General features: G+C 41.7%; 1 protein-coding gene across 4 annotated transcripts in view; it reads right to left on the bottom strand.

Moving 5' to 3' along the window:
• OSBPL9 (oxysterol binding protein like 9) overlaps positions 1–17,444 on the bottom strand; it is a 136,939-nt gene extending 119,495 nt beyond the window's left edge. For 2 of the 4 annotated variants that reach the window (XM_066376277.1, XM_066376280.1), the window contains exon 1: positions 17,280–17,444. In XM_066376277.1, the coding sequence (XP_066232374.1) occupies positions 17,280–17,444 (165 nt within the window). The remainder of the gene's footprint in view (positions 1–17,279) is intronic. The other 2 variants (XM_066376276.1, XM_066376279.1) reach the window with 1 other exon arrangement.
• Positions 17,445–17,755: the final 311 nt, after the last annotated feature.

Genomic DNA, 17,755 nt, shown 5'->3' with positions numbered 1-17,755 from the left:
AAGGGAGTAGACCTTAAAAGTTCTCACCACAAACACACAAAAAAAGATAACTAAGTGTGATGGCAGATGTGTTAACTAACATTATTGTGGTAATCATTTTGCAATATATGTATATCAAATCATTACACTGTATACCTTAAACTTGCACAATGTTACCTACCAGTTATATCTTTATAAAGGTGGAAAAATACAATATTTCTCCAGGTCTGTACATAAAGATCTGTCTTATCCTACTCAGTGACTGAAGTACATTCTATGAAAATAGGTGTACAGCAAGGATTTTTGAAATATGCACTGACTTCTTTTCTTTTAGACTGTCAAATTAAAAAATGACAAAAGCCAACACAACCAAAGCTGTTTGGCCCTGACCAGACAGCATAGTTGGTTAGAACATCATCCTGATATGTCAAAGTTGCTGGTTCAAGCCCAGGTCAGGGCATATACAATCATCAGCCGATGACTATGTAAATAAATGGAACAACAAATGGATGTCTCTCTCCTCCTTCCTCTCTCTTTAAAATAAATAAATAAAAATAATTTTTTTAAAAGGCCTTTAAAAAATAACAATAGCCATTTAGTGTGAATAAATCAAAATTAAAATATATATATATATATATATATATTTTTTTTTTTTTTTGGTCAGATTAGGAAAAAACATATTTTCTGGTGTGTTGCAGAATTTTAGCCAACTAGTTTATGTGTGCCATGAAATGAAAAAGGTTGAAAATTGCTTAATTAAATCAATATAATAGAATTAGAAATCTAGAAATAAACTTAATACAGTTTTGAGCAACTGCTTTTGACAAGGATGCCTAGACCATTAGATTAGTCTTGCCAAGAAAGGGTGCTGATACAACTGGATGGATATACCAATGTGAAAAGAATGAAATTGGGCCCCTACCCCACATCATATAAATACATTTAACTACTAATAAGTTAAAACTATAAAACTCTTAGAAGAAAACACAATTATAAACTTTGTTATCTTCAATTAGGCAATGGTTTCTTAGCTATGACACCAAAAGCATAGGCAAACAAAATACAGTTGACCCTTGAGCTGAGGTTTGAACTGTGAGGGTCCACTTATACACACAAACCCGTATTGCTCAAAGGTCAATTTTTGATCCTCAATTAAGAATCTTCATATGGAGAAGAGCAACTTAAGGTATAGGGGGATTTTTCCCTGGTCAAAGAGCTCGATTGGTTAGAATGTCGTCCCAAAACGTAAAGGTTGAGGGCTCAATCCCTGGTCAGGGCACCTACAGGAACAGATCAATGTTTCGGTCTGTTTCTGTCTCTCTCTCTCCCTTCCTCTAAAATCAATTTTTAAAAAAATTATATGGGATTTTGACTGCAGAGGGCTCAGCACCCCTAACCTCTGTGTTGTTCAAGGGCCAACTGTAAATAAAATGAACATTATCAATCTTAAAAGCATTTATGCTTTAGCCCTGGCCGGTTGGCTCAGTGGTAGAGCATCGGCCTGGTGTGCAGAAGTCCCGGGTTCGATTCCTGGCCAGGGCACACAGGAGAAGCGCCCATCTGCTTCTCCAACCCTCCCCCTCTCCTTCCTCTCTGTCTCTCTCTTCCCCTCCCGCAGCCAAGGCTCCACTGGAGCAAAGATGGCCAGGGCGCTGGGGATGGCTCCTTGGCCTCTGCCCCAGGCGCTAGAGTGGCTCTGGTCGCGACAGAGCGACGCCCCAGAGGGGCAGAGCATCGCCCCCTGGTGGGCAGAGCGTCGCCCCTGGTGGGCATGCCGGGTGGATCCCGGTCGGGCGCAAGTGGGAGTCTGTCTGACTGTCTCTCCCCGTTTCCAACTTCAGAAAAATACAAAAAAAAAACACAAACAAACAAACAAAAAAAAGATTTATGCTTTAAAAAATACTTTCAAGAAAGTGAAAAAATAAGCCCTGGAATGGAGGAAAATTTTTGCAAATCATATATCTAGTATGGGACTAGCTCCCAGAATATATAAAAAATGCGTACAACTCAACAATAAAGACCAGATTAAAAATGGGTAAAGGGGCCTGACCAGGCGGTGGTACAGTGGACAGAGTGTCGAACTGGGACGCTGAGGACCCAGGTTCAAAACTCCAAGGTCACCAGCTTGAGCACGGGATCAGACATGACACCATGGTCACTGGCTTGAGCCCAAAGGTTGCTGGCTTAAGCCCAAGGTCATCTGCCTTGAGCAAGGGGTCACTCGCTCTGCTGAAGTCCCCTGGTCAAGGCATATATGAGAAGGCAATCAAAGAACAACTAAGGAGACTAAGGAGCCATAACAAAGAATTGATGCTTCTCATTTCTCTCTTTCCTGTGTCTGTCCCTATCTGTCTCTCTCTCTGTCACCCCCCAAAACACCAAAAATGGGTGGGGGGGGCAAAGGATTTTTTAAAAAATGAGTAAAGGATTTGAATAGACATTTCTCCTAAGAAAACCAAATTAACAAGACAATTTCAGCTGGTGACAGTGTTAAAAAAAAAATAGTGTGATGATAAGAAAGTTGTTGTGGGGGAAAGGGGTTCTACTTTAACTTAGATGATTTTGGAAGACTGAAGAGTTGATATTTGAGCTGAGATTTGAATGAGCGGAGCCAGCCAAGTCAAGACTTTTGGGGGGAAGTTCCAGGCAGAAGGACTAGCAGGAAATAATTCATCAGCAGGCTTACTCTCCCATTCTCAGCAAGGGCTATTTCTAATTTTCTCCACTCTCTCACCAGGCACACTGTCCTTCAGCACATTTTCAACTGGTTTTCTCATGAGCATTTCAAACTCAACCTGTCTAAAACTAACTCATGATTTTCTCTCTCAACTATCTTTCTTCCATTAAAAGTCTCCTCATTTTTGTCTCCTAAAATCTCTCAAAACCTTCCATTTAACTGCACTATCACCACCCAATTCCAGATCTCTACAATCTGTCCGTTATCTTCTACCCTTCTCCATCTATACTCCTCACCTCCAATCTTTCTCCACAGTAGTCAGAGGAGTCTTTTCAAAACATAGATCTAGGGTTACTTCCTTGAGTAAAAAACAAGTAAGAAAAAAAACCCACTTCGATGGCTCTCCATTGCTCTAAGGATTAAAACCAAATTTCTTAATCTAATCTCTACAGGGACCCCAGCAGTAGCCTGACCAGTGTACCTCTAAAATCCCCATCATTACTGTGCCCAGTCTTTCCTTCCCCGAACCAGCCAAGTCACCTTCTGGTCTTAGAACTTTTACATATAGATCATTCCCACTGCCCGAGTTGTCTTTTACTCATCTGCCTTCACTTCCTAACTGGCTAATTCCTACTCATCCATCATTTCCTCAAAAAGGGAAGCTTTATCTTAACCCCTGGATGAGAAGTCCCACTACCTGCATGATATTCTCATCTAACACCCGTTTCCTTTACAGTACTGGAGGCGGGGGGGGGGGGGGGAGCTCCCTGGATTTCTCAACAGTCCTCTAACATTTCCACATACCACAAGGATTACATCTGTTGTTTTCTCCAACTTGAAAGGATAATAAAAACTTTTTATTTCCCAGCCTGACCAGGCGGTGGCGCAGTGGATAGAGTGTTGGACTGAGATGTGGAGGACCCAGGTTCGAGACCGTGAGGTCGCCAGCTTGAGCGCGGGCTCATCTGGTTTGAGCAAAAGCTCACCAGCTTGGACCCAAGGTCACTGGCTCCAGCAAGGGGTCACTCAGTCTGCTGTAGCCCCACGGTCAAGGCACATATGAGAAAGCAATCAATAAACAACTAAGGTGTCGCAACGAAAAACTGATGCTTGATGCTTATCTCTCTCCATTCCTGTCTGTCTATCCCTCTCTCTGACTCTCTGTCTCTGTAAAAAACAACAAAAAACAAAAAAACAACTTTTTTGCCTGACCAGGCAGTGGCGCAGTGGATAGAGCATAGGACTGGGATGCAGAGGACCCAGGTTCAATACCCCGAGGTCGCCAACTTGAGCGTGGGCTCATCTGGTTTGAGCAAAAGCCCACCAGCTTGAACCCAAGGTCAGTGGCTCCAGCAAGGGGTTACTCGGTCTGCTGAAGGCCCACGGTCAAGGCACATATGAGAAAGCAATCAATGAACAACTAAGGTGTTGCAACGCACAATGAAAAACTAATGATTGATGCTTCTCATCTCTCCGTTCCTGTCTGTCTGTCCCTGTCCATCCCTCTCTCTAACTCACTCTCTGTCTCTGTAAAAAATAAATAAAATAAAATAAAAAACAAATAACTTTTTATTTCCCAGAGAAGACCAAACGATTATAGACTGGAGTAGGTCCCTAAGCTAAGCCCCCAAGATGACATGAACAGGGGAGCAGCTATCTTCCTAGGTGTTTATGTCCCTACCCTCCTCCCTCAAAATGAAGACCCAGAACTTGGAAAGTTCTCTAAGTTATAAACCCAGGAGGTTAACTGGCTCCAAGTGAGATTTTTTGCATACCAAAGGGTTGGAGTTAGGATTTAGGCTATTATCTTTTTAAGGAAATACTTTCAGAGGTGAGGAGAACAATTGCCTCTTTCCACGTGGTAAAGCAGAGAAATCGCATTCTTCCTCATTCCACAAGGTTACTTGGCCTCACCTGTAGGACAACTGACCTGGTTTTTATGCTGTTGCCCAAGGAGTGAGGACTAGGGCAGAGGCAGCCCAATACATTTATGAAATCTGTCTCTGATCCCAAATACTTTGCATGTGCATTCAGGCTAAAATTAATAAAAGTGAATATTTTAAAACCCATCAAATATTTAAACTATAATTAAACAAATCTAAAATTACTATTTAAAATTCATCATCCCTGCTAGCCTATAAATTCCTGGGGAATAATAACATAGTATAGTATACAGACTCAAAAAATACTTGTTTAATGAATGAATAGGAAGAATATAGATAAGTGCAGATAACCATTTTAAATTTATCTTTCCGAAATTAAATTCACAAACTAGTTTGGAATGTACCTTTCTTAGGCTCAGTTCATGTCAGGGATACTTGTATCTCTCTCTCACTCCAAACCCATCCACCACTACCATCACACATACACAGACTTCCCATGACCACATTAGGAAAAAGGACAAAAAGCCCAGCAGACTAACAAAAAGTATAAATCATATTAAATATTATCTATAAACTAGTTAAAAGTAAATAGATTTCAGTCCTGCCCAGGTGGCTTAGTGGATAAAGCGTTGACCTGGCACTCCAGAGGTTATGGGTTCCACCCCTGTCAGGGCACGTAGGAGAAGCAATCAATGAGTACACAACTAAATGGAACAACTAAGTGAAACGAGTTGATGCTTCTCCCCTCTCCCCCGCTATGTCAGGGCACATCAGGAAGCAAATACTTTTTATTTTTAGGTTTTATTTATTCATTTTTAGAGAGAGAGGAGAGAGAGAGAGAGGAGAGAGAGAAAGAGGAGAGAGACGGGGCAGAAGCAGGAAGCATCAACTTCCATATGTGCCTTGACCGCACAAGCCCAGGGTTTCAAACTGGCAACCTCAGTGTTCCAGGTTGATGCTTTATCCACTGTGCCACCACAGGTCAGGCCAGGAAACAAATACAAGCTGATGCTTCTGTTCCTCCCCCACTTTCTCTATCTCCCCTCTCTCTAAAATGAATAAAATTGTTTTAAAAAATAAATAAAATTGAAATATATATATATATAATATACACACACACACACACATACACACACACTACATACATGTGGACTTAAACATAAAGAGTTGTCAGGAAAGCTATTCTCCAAAACATAGAAATAGTAGGATTTCAGGTGGGACTGTTCTTCCTTCTACTGTATACATTTCAACTATTGTTTCAATTTTTTAAATTAAGAGTATGCTGTCGGCCCTGGCCAGTTGGCTCAGTGGTAGAGCATCGGCCTGGCGTGCAGGAGTCCCGGGTTTGATTCCTGGCCAGGGCACACAGGAGAAGCGCCCATCTGCTTCTCCATCCCTCCCCCTCCCCCTCTCCTTCCTCTCTGTCTCTCTCTTCCCCTTCCGCAGCCAAGGCTCCACTGGAGCAAAGTTGGCCCAGGCGCTGAGGATGGCTCTGTGGCCTCTGCCTCAGGCGCTAGAATGGCTCTGGTTGCAACAGAGCGACACCCCAGATGGGCAGAGCATCGCCCCCTGGTGGGCGTGCTGGGTGGATCCCGGTTGGGCACATACGGGAGTCTGACTGCCTCCCCATTTCCAGCTTCAGAAAAAAATACAAAAAAAAAAAAGAGTATGCTGTCATCTCTTCAAGAACAATAAAACTAGCCTGACTGGCAGTGGTACAGTGGATAGAGCATCAACCCGGGATGCTGAGGACCCAGGTTTGAAACCTCAAGATCACTGGCTTGAGTGCAGCGTCAACAGATTGAGTGTGGGATTATATACAAGACCCCATCCCGTGCTCGCTGGCTTGAAGCCCAAGGTCATTGGCTTGAGCAAGGGGTCATTGGGTTGGCTGAAGCCTTCAGTCAAAACACATGAAAAGCAATATATGAACAACTAAAGTGCCACAACTACGAGTTGATGCTTCTCATCTCTCTCCCTTTCTATGTCTCTCTCTCACTAAAAAACAAAAAACAACAACAACCATTGAACTGTATACTTCAAATAGATGATATATGAACTATATCTCAATAAAACAAAAAAAAAAGAACAAAGATCAACAGGCAATCCAAAAATTTACCAAAAATTTTTCATATGAAATGTTACAACTAAGATGGCCAGTTACTGTATTACAAAATAAATGTTCTTAAAATAAACAACAAAAGTCCATACATAAAAAGGAAGCAGTTGAAGGCCCTGGCCGGTTGGCTCAGCGGTAGAGCGTCGGCCTGGTGTGCGGGGGACCCAGGTTCGATTTCCGGCCGGGGCACATAGGAGAAGTGCCCATTTGCTTCTCCACCCCTCCCCCTCTCCTTCCTCTCTGTCTCTCTCTTCCCCTCCCGCAGCCAAGGCTCCATTGGAGAGGAGAAAGTAAATAAAGGAAAAATCTATACACCGAGGCCCTCAAAAATTTGTGAGCAGATAGAATCCAGATCATGCAAGGATTACCTCTTCCAATATGATGGGGAAGGATGCAGGCAAGGAGAAGCAGAAAGTAGGTATACACTAATAAGTAGGGTCACAAGGCATTGAGAGTGTTCCCACCAGACAGACACTGTTGTCTGTGGGAAGCATGGCATCTTCTGAGTGATGGAGGAAAGAGGAGGGTTGAGAGAATTGTAGAGAAAGTTGCAAGAATGACAAATCAAACAGTCACCCAATATGTTAATTATCTATCTATGCCATAACATCAAGGCTGAAATAGAATACAAGAAATAAAAAAAAGTGGACAACCTTAGCACAAAGGCTTAATGTGAACCAAACTCCAGGAAATAGAAAATCAACTTTCATAATAATCTTAACATTGTCAAATGAATGGGAAAAAATTATTACCTATCTCAAAATAATTTCCTTGAATATGATTCCATTTATACGAATCCATGTACCATGTAAACTTAACTTTTTTTTTTTTTGTATTTTTCCCGAAGTGAGAAGCGGGGAGGCAGTCAGACTCCGCATGTGCACGACTGGGATCCACCCGGCATGCCCACCAGGGGGCGATGCTCTGCCCATCTGGGGCGTTGCTCCCTTGCGGCTGGAGCTATTCTAGCGCCTGAGGCGGAGGCTCTGGGGCGCTTCTCCTGTGTGTCCTGGCAGGGAATTGAACCCAGGACTTCCACACACCAAGCGGGGCTGACACTCTACTGCTGAGCCAGCTGGCCAGGGCTATCACCTTAACTTTTGCCAAAAAAGTTGATTCCTTTTTTTTTTGTAAGGAAGTTCAAACTAGTCTAAGGAAAGAATCCTCTATAAATAAAAAGGAAAGCAATTGATTGGGATGGCCATTTGTTATTCTCTAACCCTAATCCTTAACCTAAATCACCTGTACATGTTCAACTTTGATTGGGATTATATAATTATTTGAAATCTAATCCTAAAACAATTGCCACATATAGGAATGGCATATTTAAGAACAACTCTACTTCTGTCATTCCACAAATTATTACCATTAACAAAACTGTAAGCAAAAGAAGAACTGACTGCAAAAGCTCCCACTCAAGGGAATATGTTCAACAGGCTCTGGATGATTAAACAAAAGCCACTGTTGCTAATGTAAACTCAGTCAAGTTTACATAAATCATGGAAACGCAAAACTTACAGGCCTGGACAAGCAACAATTCCAAAACAGCCTTCTGCATCTCATCTCTAAGCCTTATCTGAAGGACCTTGGACATTCTTTCATTCACAATGAGCACAATGTGCCCCATTACAGGGCTTGAAGATTATAATGCCCAGTACTGCCATCAAAGAGTGCACAAGCTTGCTGTACCGATGAAGAATGTACTAGAGATATGGCTTGTTAATTGTAACAGACGTAAAATGATTAAATGCCAAAAGATTTATATAAGCAAAACTCAAAGGTATTAGAACAGGGAAAAATCAAGTTTGGATAGAGTGTTCAAGGAAAACAAAAGATATAAGATTTCCACATACTTCTTCCCACTTGATACTACTTACCATTTTAGGAGGGTTTTTTTTAATTTTTTTTTTTTTATTAATTTTAGAAAGGAGAGAGAGAGGGAGAGAGAAAGAGAGGAGACAGAGAGAGAAAAGGAGGGGAGGAGCAGGAAGCATCAACTCCATATGTGCTTTGACCAGGCAAGCCCAGGGTTTCAAACCAGCAACCTTAGCATTTCCAGGTCGACACTTTATCCACTGCACCACCACAGGTCAGGCTATTTTAGGAGATTTTTGTTTTCTTTTCAGGGCATCTAGATTAGATACAATTTTTATTTTGTTCTTTTCATAATTCTAAAAATTCTTTATTACATTTAGACTATTAACACATACCATGTCAACTTAATAAGAATCACATTTGATATATTCATAAACAGTTTATTTAGAAAATAAATTTACTTTTAATTGTTTGATGGCAGTGGTGCTGATATTTTTCTAAGAAAAGTAGAGGCTACCTCTATTAAATCTTTGCAAGAGAAATATATATATCTAAGCTCTTCAAAAATCTAAAATGCAAAAATTAGATGGCAGGTTTTTGATAATCTTCTAGACATTGCCAAGGACTGCCAAAACACTTAAATGTGTTTTAAAATGCAAAGTCATTATGAGTCTTCCAATCAGTATGTAATTGCAAAGAACACAGAACTTCTCTAATGCTTCTTTTTCTAGGAATAGCTTGAGTAGTCCAGGTAACTTACTAATTCATTGTTTCTAATTTTTTCTCCAAAATGTTACAAAAGCAATACAAATCAAGAAAGAGTTAAACATGTACCGGTAATGATTAAATAAACCATATTTTGGATTCTCAACTAGTTCCTCGTACAACATGATTAACCTTTAACATTTCCCTAGTTGGACCTTTATCCAGTTCCCAAGGCCACGGATGTAAATCTTTACATTCCTTAAGTGTGGATTCTATCCTCATTTTTAACTCAGACCTTGCTTCCTATTCCCTACAACATTTATTTAACTAGACTCCTACAGTATTTTAGAAGCCCTTTCCATATCCCTCTCTGTCTCTTTCACAGTCAAATGTCTTAAATTTCTCCATTTCTGTACCTATTTATTCTTCAAACTACTACAATCTGCCTTCTACACGCACTGCTCCATAGAAATTGCTCTCCGTGAGGGCATCAATGATATCCAAATTGACTAATCCAACAGATATTTTTCAGAATTTATCTAGACAATCCTCTCAACAGTATTCAAGCCAACTCACTATTCCCACTTGATTGCCACATACTTCTGGCTTGTATTTTTTCTTTCTTATATCTCTGGCTGTCCCTTTCGACTCTTTTATGCAGGCATTTTTCTCTGACAATCCCTTAAAAGTGTTAGTGGTGACCTAAAATTTGCCCACAAATTTCTTTGACACTCTTTTTAAAAAGTACAGTCTAATTCTCCTCCCCATGAGCCTGATCTTAATAATACATTTTAAATGAACAGAATAGGCTGAAGTGATGTTCTCAGACTTAGGTCATAAAAGGCACTGTGGATTCCTCCTTGCTCTGACTTAATAGACTTAGAGCTTCACTCTCTCTGGGTGAAGGTAGTGCCATCATGACAACTCTAGTAGCCCAATAGAGAGGCTAGCTGGTGAGGAACTGAGGCCACCTTCTAACTAGCCAGCAATGAACTGGGGCTTTCTGCCAATAGCTGTGAGAGTGAGTCATCTTGGAAGCAGACCCTCCCATTCCAGTCAAGCCTTTCAGATGATTACAATCCTAGCCAGTGTCTTTTGACTGCAACTGAATTCATGGGAGACTCTGAGGCAGATGCACCTAAGTCACTCCAAAGTTCTGAGCCACTAAAACTATGAGATAATCAATGTTTGCTGTCTTAAGTTGCTAAATTTTAAGGTAATTCATTACAAAGCATTAGATAACTAATCCAATGTTTCTTAGCATCCTTTCCAACGGTCTATATTATTCTCATGTTCAACTCTCCATATATGTAAAGCCAGTATTAACTGTAACCCAGATATTTTCAGAAATTCCAGACTATATGACATCTTTACACCAATTTCAACATGACCCAAAGCAACCACTTTTCTCCTCCAACCTGTTCTTCCGATTTTCCCTTTCAGCATTCATCCAGGTAAAATCCAAACGCTGGATTTCATCAGGTTCTTCCTCCCCTTTCACTCACATCCAAGCAATCACTAAGTCCTATAAATATGATCTCCTGATTATTTTTCTGAAATGACAGCATTTAAAATATATAAATTTCATTTGAACCTATCAATCAAATTTAAAATCAGATAGACTATAACCAAATATAACATCTTACTTGATGTAATAGGTTCTACCGACCGAGTATTCTTTCCCAAAAGAAAAAAACAAAACAAGAAAAATGAATTTGATTAAGCTTCTAGTTCTAGAAAACAGAGAGAACAAAGGGACAAGTTTAAACATAACACAATGACGTTACCAGCAAAATCCAGAATGTGAACAATTCTACAGAACAAATTATCTGGTTTCTTTAATAAATAAATGGCAAAGAAAAAAACAGGAAAGGAAGATCTACAGATTAGAAGAGACCCCATTTTATGTGTAGATCTGTTTCTTGTTTGGAAACCTGACTCAAATAAACCAACTAGTGAGGGAATAATGTTTGAGACAATCAAGGAACTTGAACACTGGATATTTGATAATACTAATTATTTTTATTAATATTTAATTGTAATCATGACATTGTAATAACATTTTTTAAAAGAGAGAGACCTTAACTTTTAGTAATATATAGTTTAATGTTCACAAATGAAATGATATGGTATCTGGGATCTGCTTTAAATTAATCCACTGGGGAATGAAGGAATTGATGGGAGTATTAATAAAACAAGATTGGCCATATGTTGATAATTATATCAATTGGATAACAAATTCATTTTACTATCCTATTTTATGTATGTTTGAAACTTTCTATAAGATTTTTCTATAATAAAAAGTGTTTACAACACTTAAATAACTGTCCTGAGGGTAGGGTTCAAATTCTTTAGCAGTTTACCAAGAAAGCCTTTCATTGTATGCGTTTGCCTCTCCAGCTCATCTCACAACTACCTATCACAGCCCAAGCTGCAGGATGGTCAAGCTCCCCACTCTTGCCTCCTCCAAAAATATTACTTTTATCTCAAGCAGTTTAAACCTCTCGCTACACAGATGGTTAATCCCCAGTCATTGTTAAGGACACCGCAAACCTGACCCTCTAAGACTGACTGAGTCAAGTAACCCATCTATCTATGTAGCCCCCAAACAACTATGCCTCTCCTATCACAGCTCCTACTTGCTGCATCCCCTAGTACAGTGGTTGGCAAACTCATTAGTCAACAGAGCCAAATATCAACAGTACCAACGATTGAAATTTCTTTTGAGAGCCAAATTTTTTAAACTTAAACTATATAGGTAAGTACATTCCTTACTGAGGTAGCGCCTGCACGTGGTATTTTGTGGCCAAAGAGCCACATGTGGCTCGCGAGCTGCAGTTTGCCAACCAGGGCCCTAGTAGAATTTTAGCAACATGAGTGTATGGACAATTTCCATCTTATTTATCATTTTAACCCCTTTTGCTAGCATAATGCTGGGCACATAGTAGGTACTCAATAAACATTTGATAGATTTACAAAAGCAATGACCCCTCTACTTTGCAACTCCTCACATATCTCTCTCTCAATTTTCCTTCTTTTCCCATCTTCCTTTGTGATCATGATTCACACAAATGAATCACATAGCATTCCCAAATTTATATCCATGGTCCTCCCTGGGCAACTCATCTAATAAAAATTCAATTAACAACTTCTGTGCTATAATCTAACAGATCTTTATCTCCAGGCCTGACCTATGGCTCCAAATATTTTCTGTACTCTATCTCCTGTTATCTCCCAAATGTACCTTTCCACTAGAGCTGCTCAGAAATTTTCTTTTTTTTATTAAAGACTTTTTTATATATACATTTTTTAATTTATTCACTTTAGAGAGGAGAGAGAGAGAGAGAAAGGGGGAGGAGCAGGAAGCATCAACTCCCATATGTGCCTTGACCAGGCAAGCCTAGGGTTTCAAACTGGCAACCTCAGCGTTTCCAAGTCGATGCTTTATCCACTGCGCCACCACAGGTCAGGCAGAAATTTTCATATCTTCTTAACTGCCCATATATGTCCTCAAGCTTCCCAATTTGTGCATATTTCCTACCACCTGAAATGCCCCTCTCTTCCACTTTTATCCTTTAAGTCTAGGCTCAAATGTCTCTCTGGCGTTTTCCTGGCAATATTCCCACAGCAGTCGAGTCTTATTTCTATTGTAAAATTTATCACATTGTTTTGGAATTTAGTGTAGGTGTCTGCTCTGCTAGACTGTGAGTTCTTAGACAGAAGGAACTCTCTCTCCTACATGCTTGTACCTCCAGCATGTAAAGTACAATGCCTATTCCAAAGTCAGCCCCAAATAAATATTTGCTGAATGAATTACTTCATGTTGTTTCTTTTTTTTTTTTTTTTTACAGAGACAGAGAGAGAGAGAGAGAGAGGGATAGGTAGGGACAGACAGACAGGAAAGGAGAGATAAGAAGCATCAATCATCAGTTTTTCGTTGTGACACCTTAGTTCAAGGGTCCCCAAACTTTTTACAAAGGGGGCCAGTTCACTGTCCCTCAGACCATTGGAGGGCCGAACTATAAAAAAACTATGAACAAAGCCCTATGCACAATGCACATATTTTAAAGTAAAAAAACAAAACGGGAACAAATACAATATTTAAAATAAAGAACAAGTAAATTTAAATCAACAAACTGACCAGTATTTCAATGGGAACTATGGGCCTGCTTTTGGCTAATAAGATGGTCAATATCCAGTTCCATATTTGTCACTGCTAGCCGTAACAAGTGATATGACGTGCTTCCGGTGACGTGCATCCCGCGTCACCGGAAGTAGTACTATATGTGAGCGACGCCAGGCTTTGCAGCTCTCACTCTCTCACTGACCACCAATGAAAGTGCCCCTTCCGGAAGTGGAAGTGCGCGGGGCCAAATAAATGGCCTCAGGGGGCCGCATGCCGGGCTGTAGTTTGGGGATCCCTGCCTTAGTTGTTCATTGATTCCTTTCTCATATGTGCCTTGACCGTGGGCCTTCAGCAGACTGAGTAACCCCTTGCTCAAGCCAGTGACTTTGGGTCCAAGCTGGTGAGCTTTTGCTCAAACCAGATGAGCTCGCGCTCAAGCTGGCAACCTTGGGGTCTCGAACCTGGGTCCTCCACATCCCAGTCCGATGCTCTATCCACTGCACCACCGCCTGGTCAGGCCATGTTGTTTCTAATAATGAAGAGACTGAGCTACAGATGAAAAGAATGCCTGAAACTACTTTCCTTCTGAAGGAGGTAATGTTTCTCTGTTCCTCTGTTAGGCAGAGTAATAATATATTAAGCTCTTTTTTGAAAAATGAAAATGCACAGATTAAGAAAATAAAAGAAACGTATAAAGCAGGGGTCTCAAACTCGTGGCCCGCGGGCTGCATGCGGCCTGCCCACCAATTTTGTGCGGCCCGCAGACTAATCCAACTTCGTGGATTAGTCTGTGGGCCAGTCTGCCCGCATGCGGCCCGCGGGCCCGAGTTTGAGACCCCTGGTATAAAGTAAAAGAACCATCCAATCCCAGAGCTAGGCCCAGACTCAGAGAATAAGATACAGGCTGCTGTAAACTTTAGGTGAATCTATTCAGTTCACAGCAATTTCAGTGATCCTAACCCAACCCTGAGATTATCTAAGTATCAATTTTCAGTACAGGCTGACACTATTTTTTTTTTATTTTTTTTTTGTATTTTTCTGAAGCTGGAAACGGGGAGAGACAGTCAGACAGACTCCCGCATGCGCCCAACCGGGATCCACCCGGCACGCCCACCAGGGGGCGACGCTCTGCCCCTCCAGGGCAGCGATCTGCCATGACCAGAGCCACTCTAGCGCCTGGGGCAGAGGCCAAGGAGCCATCCCCAGCGCCCAGGCCATCTTTGCTCCAATGGAGCCTCGGCTGCGGGAGGGGAAGAGAGAGACAGAGAGGAAGGGGGGGGAGAGGGGGGGAGAAGCAAATGGGCACTTCTCCTATGTGCCCTGGCCGGGAATCGAACCCGGTCCCCCGCACGCCAGGCCGACGCTCTACCGCTGAGCCAACCGGCCAGGGCCCAATACAGGCTGACTCTAAAGCAAGACCAATCTAGTTTAGTTAAAAGTTTTCATAGCTAAGTATTCTTTGACATACAGCCACAGAGCATCAGTACACCTTATTTACCTAGAACAGACATACAACCACAGAGTCAAACCAGAGCCCAAGTGATTTCTGAAACAAAGAATAGAGTGACTTGCTATTTACTGCTCTGCTTAAAAGGCTGTGCAACTAATTCTGATACCTTTCCTGGTAGATGTAGCTCCAAGTTATCAGCGACATTCAAATCATTAAGATGAACCTTCACATCATTCAGTATCCTAATGTACTGAAACAATGTCCAAGTGTATAGAACTCACTGCCAACATTCATTCAATGTGTCTCCTACTGTCTCCTACTTTCTGAGTGAATACCCATCTTTTTACCATCTTTATATTGAACCTCCTCTAATTAGGGGTTGGGTATTATTTTATTTTCACAAGATGACTTTATTTTACAGTAGTCCTCTGCTGTTTCTCTGCAAGAAAGTAACAGCAAAGAACTGGGGGGAAAAAAACTTCTTAAATACCCATTAGTGTGAAATATGATACCCCCTTCTGCTGGCAAGGACGATGTTTTATAGAACCTAGTCTCAGAAGAGAAGCTAAGTATTTGGGAGGAGGAAAGAGTGGAGGGAGATCTGTGAAAAACCTGTATTTAGCCAGTAAGACAAGGAGACATTTGTCAAGGTATTCAGAAACTAAAAGGGCAAGGAGGCAGAAAAAGACTACATACACTAAAGGAAGAAAACCAGGAAAAATCATTGTTTGGGCTAAGTGCTCCCAAGAATCCATTTGAGGCCTCTCTAGTATGGCCCTATATGCAGACCCACAGAAATATGGAATTTTTAGAGTAATTTAATTCCATAGTTCCAGTCTTTGGAATTAACTCTACATTGAATAGGCTGAAAAGGTTCCCTGGGATTTCCTGATTATTCCTATTGAAATTCAATATTACTCTTTATTTTTCTGAGCCATGGAATTTCATAACCCCAAAGTTTTAAGAATGTTCAGTTGCCTCTCTTTCATGGCTACCTAGAGATAATCTTGAACAATACATTTAAATCACATTTAGGTTTGGGGTTTTTTCTCTTCCCCTTTAAAAATTATGTAGAGAAAGGAAATTGATGGTTGAAGGACATTGGAAATTATACTTTCTACTCCTGCAGACTTGCCTTAAGTAACTCAGTTTGCACTTTTCTCCTTTCTGTAGTGAAAGGGAAATTTAGTGGAAAAACTCAGAAAGCTAGAAATTTGGAACTCTGATTATACACCACTTACTGCTAGCTCTTGCATCCTGAGCAAAATTACTTAAAAGCCTAGAGGCTCAGATTCCAAAACTGTAAAATGAGAAAATAAATTGGGGATAATAAATACCTACCTTGCTGAGTTATTGTTAGTACAATAAAGTAAGGGAACCACTAGACTAGAATATAAACTCCAAAGGAGAATGGTGAATGTCTTGAACTCTGTTGATTCTTGCTAACATGCACAACAGTGTGCACACCCACCCACACACACATACTTGGCCTAAAGCAATAACATGTGGTGGGGGCGAGCTCAATAAATATTTTTAAATGAATAAATAAATACAAGTGTCCCCATTTATCTCATCAACATTTACCCATCTTCCATATTTTTGTCTGTTCTATTATTTTATAAAGCTTTTAGGACATACTTTTTTGTCCTAAGTGATTTACTCCCTCTCATTAGCTATTATTAACTAGACATCATTCAGAGAAAGTGCCTTTGGAAATAACTACTCTGAATACCACCCACCTTCCATTTCTATATAGGTGGGCGTGGATAGTCAGAACATAAGATTCACAGCAATTCACGGACCTGCACACGGCCACTGATTCGTGCTAACCAACAGTCAAGCATGAACTCAGCCCTCTCCAGGTAATAACTTTCTGTACACACGGCACCACCCATTCTCTCCTTGCTAACAGGCGGCTGTTGTGTAGGAAATCCTCGGCTCTCAAAAGTTAAGGCGTCGATAACGCTCGCCTCCGGCTGAATAGAATGGTGCGTCCCTTGAATGAAAACACTCAACTTGGGCAAACGGGAGAGATTTCGGACACCTTCACATTGCCCGAGGGCTGGTCACTTATGGACTTGGCCAAATCACGCTTTTCAATCCCTGGAGGGGAGCTCAGGGGTGCGGCCGTCCACAGGGGCCTGGGGTGGACGGTCTCACGTCCATGATAACATGGGGAGACGGTCCGGACCGCGCCACTGGACCCTAAGCTACTACTACGACCACCCTCACCGCCCAGCAACAACCCCGTTGGACCCTACTATCGCTTAATACCCCCTGAAAAACGAACGCGGCTCGCCCCCAACCCATAAATCAGACAGCCAGTACCTATATATATTAGCTGCACCAGAATCTCCTTCACCCTCATTGGCTATCCAGGACGTAAAACCCTCCTCTCCAAGGGAACCCTCTCTTACGGCGGCACCCCCAGCCTAGCAACCTCTACCCCGCAACCTAAAAGCCTGGCCCCCTCACCCAGGGATAGCGATCCGCGAGAAGCTCGGAGCTTCGGCCCCGGGACTCACCGTGTAGTAGGAGAGCAGCCCTGCATTGTAATCCAGCACAAACCAACGGTACTGCCAGCCCTTCATCACGTTAGTCCATTTGCTCAGCGGACCCTCCATGATGGACGCCATCTTGGGAGCCGCCAATGACAACAAACGGCCTGACGTCACTCGCCTATAAGGCATTCAGCATGTGGGGGGCGTGGCCGCTCTAGGGCAGGGGCGGGACCTGGAAGGGCGGGGTTAGTGGCTGCTGCTTCACGTGGACTCGCCTACTCACGCCCCCAGTTATCCTCAAAACACGCTTTCTTTCGGTGCCTATTGTGTGTAGAACTGCGTGCCGGGGTGTGTCCAGTGCCAGCATGAGTACTGCTATTAAGATTACTTATTACAAGATAAATTTTACTAGCCATGATGATACCTTACACTTCCAAAAGATTTCACATCTGGCTTTTCCTTTATGCATTCACTACGCAAGTCCATTCATTTTTTAAATA

This window comes from Saccopteryx leptura, chromosome 3 (assembly GCF_036850995.1).
Source record: "Saccopteryx leptura isolate mSacLep1 chromosome 3, mSacLep1_pri_phased_curated, whole genome shotgun sequence".
Classification (NCBI taxonomy): Eukaryota; Metazoa; Chordata; class Mammalia; order Chiroptera; family Emballonuridae; genus Saccopteryx; species Saccopteryx leptura.
The sequence above is the reverse complement of the archived record's forward strand: the minus strand, read 5'-3'. Positions and strand labels throughout refer to the sequence as shown.